The sequence below is a fragment of the Mandrillus leucophaeus genome, unplaced genomic scaffold, assembly GCF_000951045.1.
Source record: "Mandrillus leucophaeus isolate KB7577 unplaced genomic scaffold, Mleu.le_1.0 Scaffold277, whole genome shotgun sequence".
NCBI classification, from domain to species: domain Eukaryota; kingdom Metazoa; phylum Chordata; class Mammalia; order Primates; family Cercopithecidae; genus Mandrillus; species Mandrillus leucophaeus.
Genome location: NW_012102887.1, coordinates 1012814 through 1030138, shown reverse-complemented (window position 1 = coordinate 1030138; position 17325 = coordinate 1012814). Strand labels below are relative to the sequence as shown.

Below are 17325 nucleotides of genomic sequence, written 5' to 3'. Positions count from 1 at the left end.
ATGCTATCCGTACCTGTTCTTTGGTGAAGTGTCTCTTCAGGTCTCTTGATCATTTTTCAAGTTTTGTATTATCTTTAATGGACAAATAATAATTGTATCTATGTATGGGATACAATACAATAATTTGATATATGTATACACTGTGGGATGATTAAATCAGGGTAATAAGAATATCCATCATGCCAAATGTTTATTATTTATTTTTGATGAGAACATTTAAAACCTTCTCTTTTAGCTATTTTGAGATATATATGTTATTATTAACTGTAGTCACCTTTCTGTGCAATAGAGCACCAGAACATGTTCTTTCTGTCTAACTGTAGCTTTTTGCCTATTGACAAGAATCTTCCTTTCTCTGTCCACCTCCCCCAGTCCCCAGCCTCTGGAAATCATAATTTTACTCTCTCTTTCTATGAGTTTGACTTTTTAAGATTCCATACGTAAGTGAGATCAGACTGTATTTGTCTCTCTGTGTTTGGCGTGTTTCATTTAACATAAAATCCTCTAGGTTCATTCATGTTGTCACAAATGACAGAATTTCTTGATTTCAAAATATACTACAAAGCAATAATAATTAAAACAGGATGGTAATGGCATAAAAACAGACACACTGACCAATGATATAGGATAGAGAGTCCAGAAATAAGCCGACATATCTATGATCAACTGATTTTTGACAAAGGTGCCAAAAACACACAATGAAGAAAGGATAGTCTCTTCAATAAATGGTGTGGAAAAACTGGGTATCCACATACAGAAGACTAAAAAGGGACCCTTTTCTTACCTCTTACATAAAAATCAACTAAAAATGGATTAAATACTTAAATGTAAGGACTAAAACTATAAAACTACTAGAAGAAAACATAGCTGAAAAACTCCATGACATTGCTCATTTTTAAATCAGTTTATGTTGTTGAGTTTTAAGAGTTCTTTGTATATTTTGGGTAATAGTCTTTTATTAGATATGTATTTAGAAATATTTTCTCCCAATCTGTGGCTTGTCTTCTCATTCTCTTGTCAGTGTCTTTCACAGAGCAAAAGTTTTTAATTTTAATAAAGTCTATCTTATCAAGCCTTTCTTTTATAGATTGTGCCTTTGGTGTATCTAAAATGTCATTGCCATACCCATGATCCATCTAGATTTGTCTCCTACATTATCTTCTAGGAGTTTTTTTTTTTTTTCTGAGACAGAGTCTTGCTTTGTCACCCAGGCTGGAGTGCAGTGGTGTGATCTCGGCTCACTGCAACCTCTACCTCCCAGGTTCAAGAGATTCTCCTGTCTCAGCCTCCTAAGTAGCTGGGATTATAGGCGCACCACCACACCCAACTAATTTTTGTATTTTTAGTAGAGATAGCGTTTCACCATGTTGGCTGGGCTGTCTCAAACTCCTGACCTCAGGTGATTCACCCGCCTTGGCCTCCTAAAGTGCTGGAATTACAGGCTTGAGCCACTGTACCCAGCCATTCCAGGAGTTATATAGCTTTGTGTTTACATTTAGGTCTGTGATCCATTCGTGTTATTTTTTGCAAAGGGTGTAATGTCTGTGTCTAGATTCATTTTCTTTGGCATGTAAATGTCCAGTTGTTTCTGTACTGTTTGTTGAAAAGACTATCTTTTCTTCAATATATTGCGTTTGTTTCTTTGTCAAAGATCCATTGACTGTATTTGTGGGTGTCTATTATTTGGCTCTCTGTTCTGTTCCATTGATTGATTTATCAATTCTTTTGCCAATATGACACTATCTTGATTACTATAGCTGTACAGTAAATCATTGTGTCAGGTAGTCTCAATCCTCTGACTTTGTTCTTCCTCTTCAATCTTGTGTTCAAAATTCTTGGTCTTTTGGTCTCCTTATAAACTTTGGAATTAGTTTGTTGATATCTGCAAAATAATTTGCTGGAATTTTGATTGGGATTGCAATGAATTATAGATTTAGTTGGGAAGAACTGACATCTTGACAATATCGAATCTTCCTATTAATGAATAACCTTTACTGTTGAAGGAATTTTTGCTGGATAAAGTATACTAGGCTGACAGTTTTTTTTCTCCTTCAGCGTAGTATAGTTGTCATGCTTTGTCTTTTATCTTACATTGTTTCTGATAAGAAATCTGCAGTTTTTATTTGTGCTCCTTAGTATGTAATTTTTTTTCTCTGGGCTGCTTTTAAGATATTTCTTTACGATTTGTTTTTAATAATTTGATTATCATGTGCCTTGATGTGATTTTCTTCTGTTGATCATGCTTAGAGTTCATTATATTTCTTAATCTGTCAGTTTATAACTTCCATCAAATCTTATATTCATGTGTACCTTTAAATCTTTCAGCATATTTATAAGAGATATTTAAAGTCCTTGTCTGCTAATTTCATCTTCTCTGTAATTTCCGGATATGTTTCTTTTGATGATTATACTCCTTATTATGAGTGATATTTTACCTCTTCTTTGTGTAGCATTTTTTTGCTTGGATGTTACATTGCAAGTTTATGTTGTTGAGTACTAGATTTCGTCATCTTTTCTTTAAACAATGTTGAACTTTATTCTAGATTAAATTAGTTTCAGTTCAGCTTGATCTTTTTGATGTTTGCTTTTAAGTTTTGTTAGAATAAGTGTAGATTAGCCTTTATTTTTAGGGCTAGTTTAGCCTTAATTCTATGATGTGATGTTTTTAGGGTCTCTACTAAGTACTGTGTGTATGTAAGATGGATTCTTCACTCTGGCTAGTTGGGACTAAACATCTTCTAGTACTATGTGAGCTTGTGGCATTGTTCAGCTTACAACTCTCTAGCGTCATGGGGCTGTACCTATGCATGCATGCCTCACTGCTCAGCAACAGGTCGAGGGGCTTCCTCTGCAAGTTCCTCTTCTTTCTCTGCATATCTGCCTCTAGTCCATGTCTCCTCACCTCGCTGTGCCCACTGAACTCTGCTCAGGATTTTCCTGTTTGCACTATTGCCTGAAAAGGCAATCCAGATAGAAAGTGAGGGCAATTATAGGGCTAATTATGTTTGTTTTCCTTTGCTCAATGTGCTGTTTGTCATACAATGTATGAAAACAGTTGTTTAATTCTGCCCATTAAAAAAATTATTCATGGATGGGCCAGGCACAGTGGCTCATGCCTGTAATCCCAGCATTTTGGGAGGCAGAGACAGGTGGATCACTTGAGGTCAGGAGTTCGAGACCAGCCTGGCCAACATGGTGAAACCCCATCTCTACTAAAAATACAAAAGATAAATTAGCCGGGTGTGGTAGCATGTGCCTGTAATCCCGGCTACATAGGAGGCTGAGGCAGGAGAATGGCTTGCAACTGGGAGGCAGATATTGCAGTGAGTCGAGATCACACCACCGCACTCCTGCCTGGGTGACAGGGCGAGACTCCATCTCAAAAAAAAAAAAAAAAAAAAAAAGAGAAAAAATTCACGGATGGAGGGCAAGTTGAGTTTCAATAACTTCATTGTGAATAGAAACAGAAGTTCTTTCACATTTATCTTTAAAGCTCTCTCTGCAGGTATGCCATTGTGGTTTTGATTTCAATAATTCATATGTTTTTCTATCTAATGGTTTTTAATTTCAATTATTATACTTTTCATCTTTGTAGTAGTATTTGATTGATTTTTATATCTACCCTATTCTATTCTGATCGTGGTTTGTTTCTTGCTTCTATTTTGTATGTCTCATTTTTTCCAAATATTAAACAAAAGTACTTTGCATTCTGTATTTAATAATTCCAGTGTCTGAGAACTTCGATGGGGCTAATTCTGTCTCTTCATGTTTGTGATGAGTCTTTCTTACAGTGCCTTGATTCCTTGTGTGTCTCTCAGTTTAAGACTCTGAGCTCATATTTGATGGGGTTTTATTTGTTGAAATCCTTTAAGACTGGGCTTAACTCTCCAGAGATTTTACTTTTGTCTCTGCCAAGCTCTCACAGGGTTGTTAACCTAAGATTGCTTTAAGGTAACTCACCAGTTTGGGATTTCCTGGACCACAAGTATAATGCAAATTAGAATGGCAAAAATACATTAGGGTAAGCCGTGGTTATAAATTCTCCAGGGGATTGTTTTCTCCTCGTACCCAGAGCTGGAAGCTTGAAAGACACCTTTTTTTTTTTTTTTTAATCAGTTCACTGTTCTGGTGGGTGAACTTTTTCCATAGCTCACACTTTTACTAAGGTTGTAACCCTTGAGGATGCGGAAGTCTGTCTCAGTTCCAAGTCTTCACCACTCGTGGACCCTCATTTCCTGTTTTCCACTAGCCTTTAGAAAATGAATTTTTAGGCTATAGAGATTGGTAGATACCCTCAAGGGCAAGCAGAGTCAGCTTTAATTTACTACCTTTTCAAATTCTTTTTTTTAACCTCTGAAATTTTTATAATTACTACTGTTAAGATTAGCCTTCCAAATAAGGGTAAATAAAATAATTCCTGAGGATATAGAAACGAGGGTAAATCATAAATGGCAGACAGCATTCTGCTTCCATCTCTCCAGATAAGGGCTCTTGGGGGCTGCTGTTTTAGACAGGGGTGCCAAACATCCAGATCCACGGGGAATATACCACACCTGCTTGTCAATTTTTAAATTGACAGTAATTGTATCAATTATATGCGGTATATACTGTGATGTTTTCATATAGTTTTACCTTGTGGAATGATTAAGTCACACTAATTAACAAATCTAGCACCTCACATACTTACATTTTGTTGTGGTGAAAGCATTTACTATCTAATCTTTTAACAGTTTTGAAATATACAGGCCAGGCACAGTGGCTCACACCTGTAATACCAGCACTTCGGGAGGCTGAGGTGGCAGGATCACTTGAGCCCAGGAGTCTGAGACCAGCCTGGGTAAGAGTGAGATCTCCATCTCCACAAAAATTTAAAAAATTGGGCAGGCATGGTGGTGCACACCTACAGTCCCAGCTGCTTGAAAGGCTGAGGTGGGAGGATTGCTTGAGCCCGGGAGGTTGGGGCTGCAGTGAGCCGTGGTTGTACCACAGCATTCCAGCCTGGGTGACAGAGTGAGACTATCTCAAAAAATAAAAAAAGAAATATACAATGCATTGTTATTTATTACATTCACCATTCTGGGCAATAGATCACTAAAGCTTATTTGCTTGTCTTTCTTAAAAAAAAAAAAAAATCAGCTTCACACTTAAAAAGATGTTTATTATACTTAATCCAGGATCTCTAGGTGACTCATAGTGGGAACATTTTTCAGGCTGGCTAGATCACCACAATGCTTAAAATGCAAGTCTCTCACTCCCATTCTTCCCACGGCTGGCATCTTCTCTTCCTGTAGGTCTCATCTCAAATGCCAACATCCTATCTAAGTATCCACTTTCCCTACCAGTTATTTGCTACCACATTACTTTTTATTTTTTCTCTCATCACACTGTACAATTATATTTTTTCAAAAGATTTTCCTATGTTCTCTCCCTGTCTTTCCCACTCGTGTGTAAGAACTATGAGAGTAGATACCAAGTCTTTCTATTTTCTTCTGTGTTTTCAGACCCAAGGCCAATTGCTGGTCAGAGTAAGCACTCAAATATTTGTTGGATGAATAATTTTTTTTCTTGAAGCAAATATAAATGGATACACAACCTAAAATATGTTTCTAAAACATAAGATGATGTTAGTAAGTACAGCATATGAATGTCAGGAATTCTCAGTTTGTTGTTTATACTTTGTGGTTTCAACTTATCAGAAAGTCCAACAAATTCTGAAGTTGTTATTCCTTTATCAAAAATGTAAGAAAGTGATTTTTATTTCAGCATATTGAGCGTAAATAACATTTTTTAAAGTAAGAATCATGAAAACATGACTAAAGAAAGTAGCCTAAAATTATTTTCAGGACATGACGCCTCCCCATCTCCAAACAAAATTAAGAGTCCATACGCCACTTACCTTGTTTGTGTGTAAGGGAGAAGAACTGCTTCACGGAGAAGCGAGTTTTGTACTTAACTATTTTGACTAATGAAATCCTATAACATCTCTGAGCTTAGAAAATGTAATAATCTAAATATGGTTAATTTTCCCTCTAGCAAAATCTGGAAATTCTCTTGTTTTAATAAAATCCTCGTAATGTTTATAAGATATTCCTTTTTCTTTTTTTTCCTTTTTCTTTTCTTTTCTTTTTTTTTTTTTTTGAGACAGAGTCTTGCCCTGTCACCCAGGCTGGAATGCAGTGGCATGATCTCGGCTCACTGCAACCTCACCTCCCAGGTTCAAGCAATTCTCTGCCTCAACCTCCCGAGTAGCTGGGATTACAGGTGCTTGCCACCACACCTGGCTAATTTTTGTATTTTGAGTAGAGACAGGGTTTCATCATCTTGCCAGGCTGGTCTTGAACTCCTGACCTCATGATTCACCTGCCTTGGCCTCCCAAAGTGCTGGGATTACAGGCATGAGCCACTGCACTCGGCCTTGAAGATAATTCTTTTGGAAAAAAAATTCCTGGAATAAGGGCAATCATGTACCCTAACCCCAAACAGCAATGACAACAACCAAAAAGCAAGCATTTATGACAACAGGCGAGGCCCTGAGTTGAGAGATTTATGTGCATTTCCTTAATAAAACCTTAAAGATCCTCTTAGAAGATAATTATTATTCCCACCTACAGGTGAGTAAACTTTGGTAAACAGAGAAGTTGCTCAAGGTTGCATAGTTACAAGGTTAGTGAAATCCATGTTCTTAATAATTCTTTATATTGTTCCACAAAGAAAAACATTTTCAATATTTAGTCCTTATGTTTTGGAAGCAGATGTAGGTCTTGAATTTCTAGGGTGGATGACTGCACATTCTTTCTTGTTTTATTAGTGGAAAACCAAACCAGAAATCATGATTTGAAAGGGTATATTCTTGGGCCATTCTATGTAATACAAACCTAAGCCATTTGGGGACTTTATTCATACATATTTCCAATATATCCTATTTTAAGGATAATATCAGTGACATTTAATTCACAATTGTATAATGAATTTTATTCAACTTCAGGGACAATTGCTATTTGATCTCAGCCTACAACCATAAATCTCGTAGAACTACTATTTCATGAATGTTCCCTAACTAGTCACTCTTTGGTTAAAAATCTCAGCTGGGTTTAAGATATCTGTGTTAAAGAAGACTCCAAGTCAGGCATCTGGATTCTATAAGAAGGGTTTTCCATTTTCTTGTATTTCAGGTTAAGGTAATTCTGAAGAATTACACATGAGCTAATTTGTTTCTTTAACTCTGATCGCTTTAAAAAATTTGTAATTCTCCGTATCACCTACATAAAATGCTTCGATACATATTGTCTATAGCTGGAGAACTACTGATGTATAAAAAAGCATCTGGGTTAGCTCTGCCTACGTCATTTGATTTAGCTTTGTGTTCTTTTGCTTTTATGTTTTCATCCTTTCTCCTTATTCTTCCAGGGTTTCATCTGATTGGAAAGTTAAGGTCTTAGTACTGAGTGGCTAAAAAAGAAATGTTTAAATCCACCTAGACACTATGTACCAAATACACTCAACCATAACCACACCAGTGATGATGCCCTCTAGTGGGCAGCACTGGTACCTGAGGATGAATCCCTTCTCCTTCCCTGGTGGAAGTGGAAAAGTATCAAAGACTTTCAGAGAGCTGCTGAAATTTGATGAAGGCTGTGTTCCACTTGATTGCCACTAAACATTTAAAAATCACAGGCTTTTTCGTAAATAATAAACAATATAGGCATATGTCTCTGAAAAGACTTCTCCAACTTAGATTTTCCAAGGCCACTAGCTTCCTTTTTTGTTGTCCTGTTTTGTTTAACTACAAAGCAAAGCTAAAGAAATGATACAATGGTCTCATATTCAAGGAGCTTATAGATTTTCTACAGAAAATATGAGTTGTAAAAGGAATGGAGAGTTCTTTAAGCAGCCTCAGAGAAATTATTACCTTATGTCAAATTCAAAATAGATTGTCAACTACGTCATAATTTTCTGGAAAAGAGCTGTTTAAATAACAATACTTCAGTGTTGCTTTGCATTTATACTGCCAGAATTATACCAGGCATCTAAAGGGCCAGCCCTTGTGGGACACAGTGTCCTTGGCAAGATCTTTAGAAAAAGACAAAAAACAAAAACAGAAAGCAAAACTTGAAAGGAGAGACTGTATGGAGAAGTAAAAGGAGAGGAGAGAAAAATGATGCCAATATATTTAATTTCAAATGCCAATACTAATATTTATTTAAATTTAACTGTTTTCAAATGAATAAGTTGCATCATTTATTATTAATATTATTGCATCATATATTATTAAGATTATTATTTGCTTAAAAATTGCCATGAATGAATTTTAAAAGGTAGGAAACCACAGGAGATTAATTTTAATGGGGGGAATTATATCTTACTTCTTTGGTTATATAGATGAGTTTAATTTGCTTTGGAGATTTTAAGAAGAAATTTACTTTCAACTCTCTACCACAAATGCATATTAACCTAGGAGGTCATTATTTTTGGTTTTGAAGATTTAGTTATTGCACCAATCAAATCCTTTATGTCTAAAATTTAGACTAAACGCTGATTAAGATGCAAACTCCATCACATGCACTCTGTGTAGTCTAAGAGACGATTCACTCACCTATGGATTTGACAAGCGCTCACGGCTGTGTCTCCACCTCTCACCACATCTGGGATGTTTTTGTCATTCGAATGCTCTTCTGCTTCCTCTGGGGGGCTGCTTTTGGAAAGGAAGGGTTCAGGTTCCCCAGCACAGGCTTCTCTCTGATCTGTTTCAATCTGAATCAAAGGCACTTCCCTCGAGCAAAGTGATCGCCTTTTGTGGTTTATTGCTACAGTGTCGTGGCACGAGGAAGTTTCCTTTTTAGAATCTAAAGGGTTGTGGTTTGTAAGAGAAGCAGTTTTGCTCAAAGATGACACTGGGGGCTGTTTACATTCGGTAACAGAGTCTTTCCTCGGGCAATCGAGAGACTCCTGAACAAGCAGAGTTGGCCCACTGCACATCCTGCTGGCAGCTAATCTATTTGCACACGTCTCTGCTTGCGAGGGAGAGCCACCAGAAACAGGCTCAGCGTCGGCTTCCCCCGCATCATCCACAATGATTTTGTTCTTGCGCATGAGGGCTTCAATGGAGCTCGCCCACGTTTCATGAATTAACATGTTCGTGATGTGGTCAGTCCTACCTCTCCGATACAAGCAAGAGTCAGATTTGCAGAGACCGGATGAGGACGTGCTACTGACTGGCTGCACGCTTAGGAAATCCTGTGGGCAGTTCTGAGCAAAGCCATCTAAAGAGTTGGCTTTGATGGGCACATTCACTGTCAGCCTGGAGCATGGGGATCTGCTGTCTGGCATGGATGACTGTCTGTGGCACACCGGGGATCGCAGAGAAGGAGACAGCAGGCTGGCTGTCCAATCCTGGCTGCTCCGTCTGGAGGAGGTGCTTTCTCTGCTGTCTCTTTCGATGTCCCTCAGCATGTACCTGTAGAACTCCTCAGTGATGCTCTCTGTGCTAGACTGCTTAGAGGGACAGTTTGGCCTCACACTGAGGTGGTCACTTTTCCGGCACGCCTGTTGCATGGCTGAGCTCAGAATGCTGCTGGCGTTCTTGCCAGCATAGTAATCCAGCAGTAACTCAAATCCTCTCCCTTCATTTTCCATCTGGTTCACCATGAACCTGGAAAACTCATCGGTGATGCTCTCACAGCTCGACTGTTTGGAGACAGAGCTGGCCCTGCTGGCCGGCTGGCTCAGCGTGCTCATTAAGCCCAGGCTGTTGACATAGGCCCTGGCCTCGGAGTCTTCCTCAGGAATGCTTTCACAGCTAGAGGCCTTCAGCCGGCTCCACCTGTCACCACTCAGTAACCGATTCCGGGGATAGCCCTGCGCCTGCCACATGCCGTCCACCATAGAGAACTCCGATAGGTTCATGATCTTGGCTGCCACTTCATTGGCAAAAAGGTTGACCGAATCTGGGACATCCTCAAGGTTCATGGACTCATCCACAACCCTGTTCATCAGCTTCTCTTTAAGCTCGGGATGCTCATCCGTCTTCCTCTTGATCTCACTGAGCCGCGGCGGCTTGTGTTTCCTCACAGCAGCCCCGCTCCCCTGGCTCTCTTTCTTCCTCTTCAAGGATCGGCAGGGTACATTGGGTGTCATCAGAAACTCACTCCCTCTTTTCCATGCACAAAACCAGGGTTGTTTTCCACTGGAGTTGTCAAGGCAAATCGCTGCAATTTCAGTTGCCATGGAGACGACAGTGTCTGCTAATTCTTCCGCAAAGTCTGTAATGCAGTAGATGTCTGGATGCTTTGTTTGAAGCATGGATTGAGCAGGAAGCAGCAAGTCATCCCCTAACAAGGACAGGTTGACTTGAACTTCGTTGATGCAAGATGTGGCAGAGTTGTACTTTTCTTGGGTGTTTGGGTGGATACTGTCCTCAGCCTCCTGGGAACTGCTTCTGGACTGGCCAACCGTCGGGGACCTTTGTGCTTCGGAAGAGACCCTGCATTCATTCTCACTGTGATGAGGGCTTTTTGTATCCTCTCCCGCTGTTCCTTTCAGATATATTTCCTTGGGGGATGTTGTAGCAGTCGAAGAATCGGGCACCCTGTGACCATGTGATAATTCTGACTGCAGCGTGGGGTTCTTGAAGAGGCCTGGCCTCACTCCACCATTGTTTTGTTTTGAATACATGCCATCCACAAGATTGTTGATGACAAGACTCGTGTTGTGTGAATTGCTAAGTGGAGAGCTGCTGGAGGATTCAGTGGCTTTTGTCCAAGCTAGACTAGCACCCGGATCAGATGGCTGGCAGCCAGGTTCTGTCTCCCGCCTTCCGATGGTCTCCTTAGAAAGGACAGCAGGACATTCACCAAGCCGTACAATATGACTCATCTTCTTGAACGTGAAGCATATCACATCGAAAAGCAGTTGATTTGTACTTTCCATTAAGGTGTCCAGAATTTCAGATGAATGCCTGTTGCCATTGGGGTCGATTATCATATTTTTGTGGTGAACTTCATCAATGGAATGCCTCAGGATAACATTGGACAGGGTATGTGCCAGTTCATTCCTGAGGACATTTTCTGAGCACAGGGTCTGAGACTTTGAAGCAGTTTCCATGATTCTCCTGTTCATGGAGTCCAGGAAGTCTCCAATACTACTGTAGGTATTAGGCCTTGTTAAAACCAGAGCAGCCTCCTTGAGCAATCCCTCAGCAATGGCTTCCTTGCCAAGCTCCATGCTTGCTAAACTACAAAGTGGGGGCATGGCTTCAGAAGCCTCAGCTGCAGGCGAGAGGCCACCGCTTGGAGCCACTGAGCACGTCACCTCTTCTCTTTCACCTAGACCACAGACAGCCACGGCACTGGCCACCTGAGTCATGCCACACAAAGCAGATGGAAAGGAGTACTCATTGATGGAAGGTTCCTTGAGCCCTTGGGGTGCTTGCGTTTGCAGTGCACCACTGCCCCCTAGTGGAAAGTTTGAGTCCACTTGCTCCATTTTGAGTCTTTCTGTGGTCTGTGGACTGGAAATGGTTCCAATCACAGTGGCTGCACAAGCTAACGCCACTTCTAGAGCACTCTGGGGTTGTCTGCTGGGGTTCTCTCCAGAGAGGAGACTTGAGGTTTCAACAGAGGCTTCCATCTCAGGCCATGAGGAGATGCCTGGCTCGGGGGCAGCATCGCTGCCATCTGGACTCTGAACAACGACAATTTTGGGGAGCTCATTCCATGACCGAGAAACCACTGTATCTTTTGTAGAATAGCAACTGGGAAGCAGAGAACTTCCTACAGAAACACTGACTGCAGATTCCTGGGATAATGTGGGCTGAGACTGAGATAATCTAATAAATGCATCCTGCAGCACGGATTCTGCTAAATTTGTAGCATACTTGCCAGTGGTGACTTCTCCATCTTGTACAGGAGGGAGAGCGTTTCTTGTGTCTTCATGATCTCCTGGGTTTAGGTTGCTTCTCTGCTCAGCCACAGCACATGCAGAAGGTACATCTTTATCCATCATGGAGAAATAAGCATCTTTTGGAATATACAGTGCCTGTGATTTTTCCATTTGACCTTTAAAATCTTCTGAATAATAATAATGGGTGGCTTCTCTCTTATTCCCTACAGCTTCACTTTTCCACTGTGATGGCTTGGCTGAGGGATCTAGACTCTGTAAGGCTGTGTTCTTTGTTAGGTTTTCTGGAGATCGTTCTGTTTTAATCAATGGTGTGGGATATTTGTTGATGTATTTGTCTTCCAAAGCATAACGCCACTTTTCCTTGTTGTAATTCCATTCCTCCTGGGTGGCTCCCTTTAGCTGTTTACTTTCCAAAACATTGGCTGAGACATTTATATTTTCATAACCTAGTGAGGAGAATATGAGAGGCACTATTACTTTTTGGATAGCAGGTTACCATAAGTCTTAAGTAATAATTACTTTCTAAAAGTAAAGCATCAATAAGGACACATGCACACGTATGTTTATTGTGGCACTATTCACAATAGCAAAGACTTGGAACCAACCCAAATGTCCATCGATGACAGACTGGATTAAGAAAATGTGGCACATATATACCATGGAATGCTATGCAGCCATAAAAAGGATGAGTTCATGTCCTTTGTAGGGTCATGGATGAAGCTGGAAACCATCATTCTGAACAAACTATCACAAGGACAGAAAACCAAACACCGCATGTTCTCACTCGTAGGTGGGAATTGAACAATGAGAACACTTGGACGCAGGGTGGGGAATATCACACACCGGGGCCTGTCATGGGGTAGGGGGAGGGGGGAGGGATAGCATTAGGAGATATACCCTAATGTAAATGACGAGTTAATGGGTGCAGTGCACCAACATGGCACATGTATACATATATAACAAACCTGCACATTGTACACATGTACCCTAGAACTTAAAGTATAATAAAAAATAAATAAAAATAAATAAATAAAAATAAAGCATCAACTTTTTTCCCCCTTCAAGAATAACATTTTGAAGGTTTTCTTCAAGAAAAATGAATCGGAAAAGGCTTTCAAGTTTCATGATAGAATGCCACCCAAAAAAATGGCTTTCTATGTGGGATACAAATGCAAGTAGGAAGTGTTTGAGGGTTGAGGGTTGCCACCATTCTTCAGGGGAAAGCAAACCAGACAGGTGCATCTTAGAGCTTCCCATTGGGTACAAAGAGAGAAGGGAGGATGTTTACAGCAAGCTCAGTAGTGGGACTTGTTGCAAAGATTTGTTCTAAAGTTTGCACGAGACTTGTCCCAGAGACAGTGGCAATAACATCTGGGGTACCCCTTCCTCTGTGGCTAAAAGTGGGGAGGAGGAACACATTGTTCATTGAGCTCTGTGAGTGGGTCAACAGAGAGAGCTGAAGAAATGAGTGCTAAACACTTTCCTGGATTATCTCTTTCTGTCTTCACAAAAATCATTAGCTACAGGCATGATTGTACTCCCAAATTAGACAAAGAAACTAGGCTCAGAAAGATTAGATAACTGGCGCCAGATCTCACAGCCTCAATGTGGCAGTGCTGGGATTCAAGCCCAGGCTGGTCCAACTTGGATCCAACTAATATACGGCTTTTATGGAAGTCTTAGGGAAGTTAACTTTCCTCCCAGTGATAGCCTCCATCTCTTGGCAGGCAGGAGGATTTATCTTTAAAGTACACAAATTCCCTTCAGCATCCCTAAGGCATCATTTGGGAGTCTGGATCCATCCAACCATTAAGTCTGCTAAGTGTGTTTGTCAGCATCTTCACTAGTGTTCTCATATCCTCCTTCCTTCCTTCCTTAAAATTCAGCAAGTAAAGATTGTGATGTGTCAGCCAAACTGATGTGGCCTGGAACTTTTCTCAAATCCCACCCAGACATTTTTATATGCGGACTAATTTCAGGAGGCACTAATTGGAAAGTTCTCACCGTTCCTAGATTCATCCACCTCGCTTTCCTCCTCCAAGTGCTCAGAAGCAGTGAGAAAGTCTTCCTCGATTGAGGATAAGGAACAGTTCGTGTCATCCTCCAGTTTTAAGATGTTTGTTTCCAGGTGGAGCTGTCGCTCCTGCACCAGTTCCAGACCAATCAGAAATTTGTTGATTTCAAAGATGATGCAATTGGTACTGTTTGGTCTGTTCCCTCTTGCACATTGGACCAAGCAGATATCTGGCAGCCAAGGGCACTAAAAGTGGAGAGAAAAGAAGGCATTTATTCAAAAGGGAAAATAAAAGACTATTGCCTCTGACCTTTCCTTTTCCACTAAGCTCCCCTGTTAATAGGAGTGGGGACCTTTAAAATATGTGAAATGTCTTCTGGGATTATATTAATAAACTGCTTGAAAAAAATTCAAGTGATGTTTGGGAACACAAGGTACCTAGCAGAAAGCCTGACTTGGGGAAAAATAGATCGGCTGTATCACATATTTTAGTTTCCCTTGGTCAAAGGAAAAATTGAACTGGGCAAAGTTAAACAGGCAAAGAAGATTTTTATTCAAGGCTATTAAAATAGGGAAGAGAGGCCAGAATTAAGCTGGACCACACTCGACTGAACAAAAGGCAATAGGGTTTTTAAGGGCTAGAGTGATGGGGCAGATCTTAGGTCATCTGTGTTTGATCATTGGCTTTACCCAAAGAAACAGTAAACTTTCTTGTATCTTTTTGACAGGAGGTAGTTTTACAATCTGGAACAAGACGCCCACTGAAGTTAGGTTCTTACGCTCCTGTAAAGACTGGGGACATTAAGGGAACTATCTTCCTTGATGATTACATTTCAACTAGACAGCTCCCAGGTCCTTGAGAAAGACATTTCTGGGTATAAAGCTGGCAAGAGGCTTTTACAAAAAGATTTACATCTCAAAAAGGCAGAGGAATTTACAGTTATAAATTTTCTAGATTAAATGCTCTAAGAAAAGGGAAGTCAGAGTCTAGAGTCAGGAAGGAGCCTGTCCACATTTTGGTCAAGCTGAAGGAAATGTCAACGCTGTCTTGGTTACCTCTCTTGATTAAATTGAGTCCCAGTTTGTCAGACCAGTATCTTTCTCTGCCTTGAAGATACTCAGTAAAACCTCTACTAGTACTTCAGATGTACAGTAAGTGTTCTATCAACTACAGTTAGATTCTATAATTTGTATTATCTGAAGAAGCAGTCAACATGAAATTAAATGAAATCCATAGGAAGTGAACCCATTATCTCTAAAAGACCAGCGTGTGGTAAGAACAGTGATAACAAGGCCCAAATTATAGAATCATGTACTAGTTAGACCTGTTAATTCTTTTAGTTCTGGGGTTATGAACCATATCCTCATTCTCCACTACACATTTTCACTATTCATATTATTTATTGCCATTGGAATAGTAATAAAAGATTCCAATAATTCTAGGAGAGATGATTATAAAATGAAAAATTCAATCCTCCTCCAAGAGGTTCAGAAATCCCCTGGGGGCTCAAAAATTGAATTCCCCTGTATGCATATGTGATTAGGTCTATTTTTCAAAGAAGGTGGTCCATTGCCTGGTTTTTCTAAGTGTGGGTATGGACCTGCAGCCATGGCATCACCTGGGAGCTTGTTGGATATATTTACTCTCAGGCCTCAACCCGGATCTACTCAGTCAGAATCTGTGTTTCCAAGGAATCTGTTGGCAATGGGTACATGCATTAGCATTTGAGACCCACTGGTCTATAGCTTTTATTGAATTCACAAAGTATCTGTGATCCCCCAAATGGAGAGGAACTGCTGTTGTAGAGTAAGTAGAAGTTGGCTTAATTTTCTTTCCACTGAGTTTAGACACACTACATTAAACTGAAACTTACCCGGTATTTTCCGAGTACCTGTTGTATGCAAATTATGCAAGGAGGTGCAAACATGAATCAGACAATTGCCCTGGGGAGAAGGGCACACTATACTATCAGTCAGTCAACCTCACCAGAGTCCAAGTGATTCACATGGAGTTGATTCACCTCCGGCTCCAGAGGTGATCATGTGACTCAAGCCTGGCCAATCTGAAGGATGCATTCCTTGGGTCATAGTGATTGGTTCAGAGATGGGCATGTGACATTTGAGAGCCAATAGGATGCAATGAGGCTTTTGCTGCAAACCACCTGGAAATGATGTTCCATTCACACTTTCCTGACTTGAACCCAAAGGGATATTGCTTCCTTGTGGGAGGAGCTTGTCTGATAATGGGGTCAATGGAGAGAAAACAGGAAAACAGGCCACAAGAGAAAAATCCGTGTCTTGATGACATTGTTTTTAAGTCTCTAATCTACTCCTGGATTTTTCTGGTTACATGAAACCATATGTTCTCTTTTTGTTTAAGCTAATTTTCTGCCATGTTTAATTAAGAATCTAACTGGGATTAATCAGGGTCTAGTAAGTTAAACTCAAGGTCAAGTCCAATTAATGTCAATACCAATTTTCATAGAGATATTGAAAGAAAGCTGGAATTTCTCAGTAATACTAAGCTAGGAAAATTGTTCTATAATGCAGAGGCAGCTTTTAAAAAGTATGTGAATTCTAAAAAGAAAACGGGAATAAAGTTTTCACTCTCAATGACATAATGTACAATTTATTGACAAGCCACAAATTACCTAGAATTCATGTAAAATTTATAGGACACAAACCTTGTTAGTAGCTACAAAGTCAGGGAGATCTGATTACCTGGAAATAAAGCCTTCTCATTTATTAATTGATTTATCACACTGTATTATGTTTCTTGAAATTCGGAGACTTTGGGGCTTTTTGATATTTTGAAGAGTTGAAGGATAAAGGAAGACTTTAAAAATGGACAGCGAAATTAAAACCCAAGGAAGAACAATTTGTGGAAAACAAATGCTCATCATTTTAATCTGGAGCTGTTACATATCACTGTAACATACTTTATGTGCATTTTTCTTGTAAATTAATTAAACAATTTTACTTACATGTCTTTAAATAAATAATGTTATAGTGATTTATATAGTAGGAGTGCACATGAGTGCACTGAATGATAATACTAGTGTTTTAGTTACTGCTTTATTTTTAATAACATTTGTTTTGGAGGAGGGATATTTTATTCGTTGGGCCCAAGACACTCTCTTTCCATCCTTGAAGCTGCCATTCTGGATTTACTAACTTGGCTAGTTTGGTACCTCCTAAGGAATACATAACATCTGAAAGATGATACTGTGGGATTCTGAAATAGAATTTTGATACTGCTCCTAAAAGAGAAGACAGTTCTGTTTTCATTTTTCCAGTAGATTTGTGGAAAACCAAGCTAAGTAAACAATGCCTACTCTATCTGTTCTAGTTCAAATACAACTTAGGAATTTGAGAAGACAATAGAAATTAGGAGTTGATGTAATAAAAGCTCT

General features: G+C 39.8%; 1 protein-coding gene across 3 annotated transcripts in view; it reads right to left on the bottom strand.

Annotated features, from left to right (window-relative positions):
* SPHKAP (SPHK1 interactor, AKAP domain containing) overlaps nucleotides 1-17325 on the bottom strand; it is a 214262-nt gene that overhangs the window by 19966 nt on the left and 176971 nt on the right. For all 3 annotated transcript variants that reach the window (XM_011984954.1, XM_011984955.1, XM_011984956.1), the window contains exons 6-7: nucleotides 13903-14158; nucleotides 8594-12344 (exon numbers count right to left, since the gene is read on the bottom strand). In XM_011984954.1, coding sequence (XP_011840344.1) covers nucleotides 8594-12344; nucleotides 13903-14158 — 4007 coding nt within the window. The remainder of the gene's footprint in view (nucleotides 1-8593; nucleotides 12345-13902; nucleotides 14159-17325) is intronic.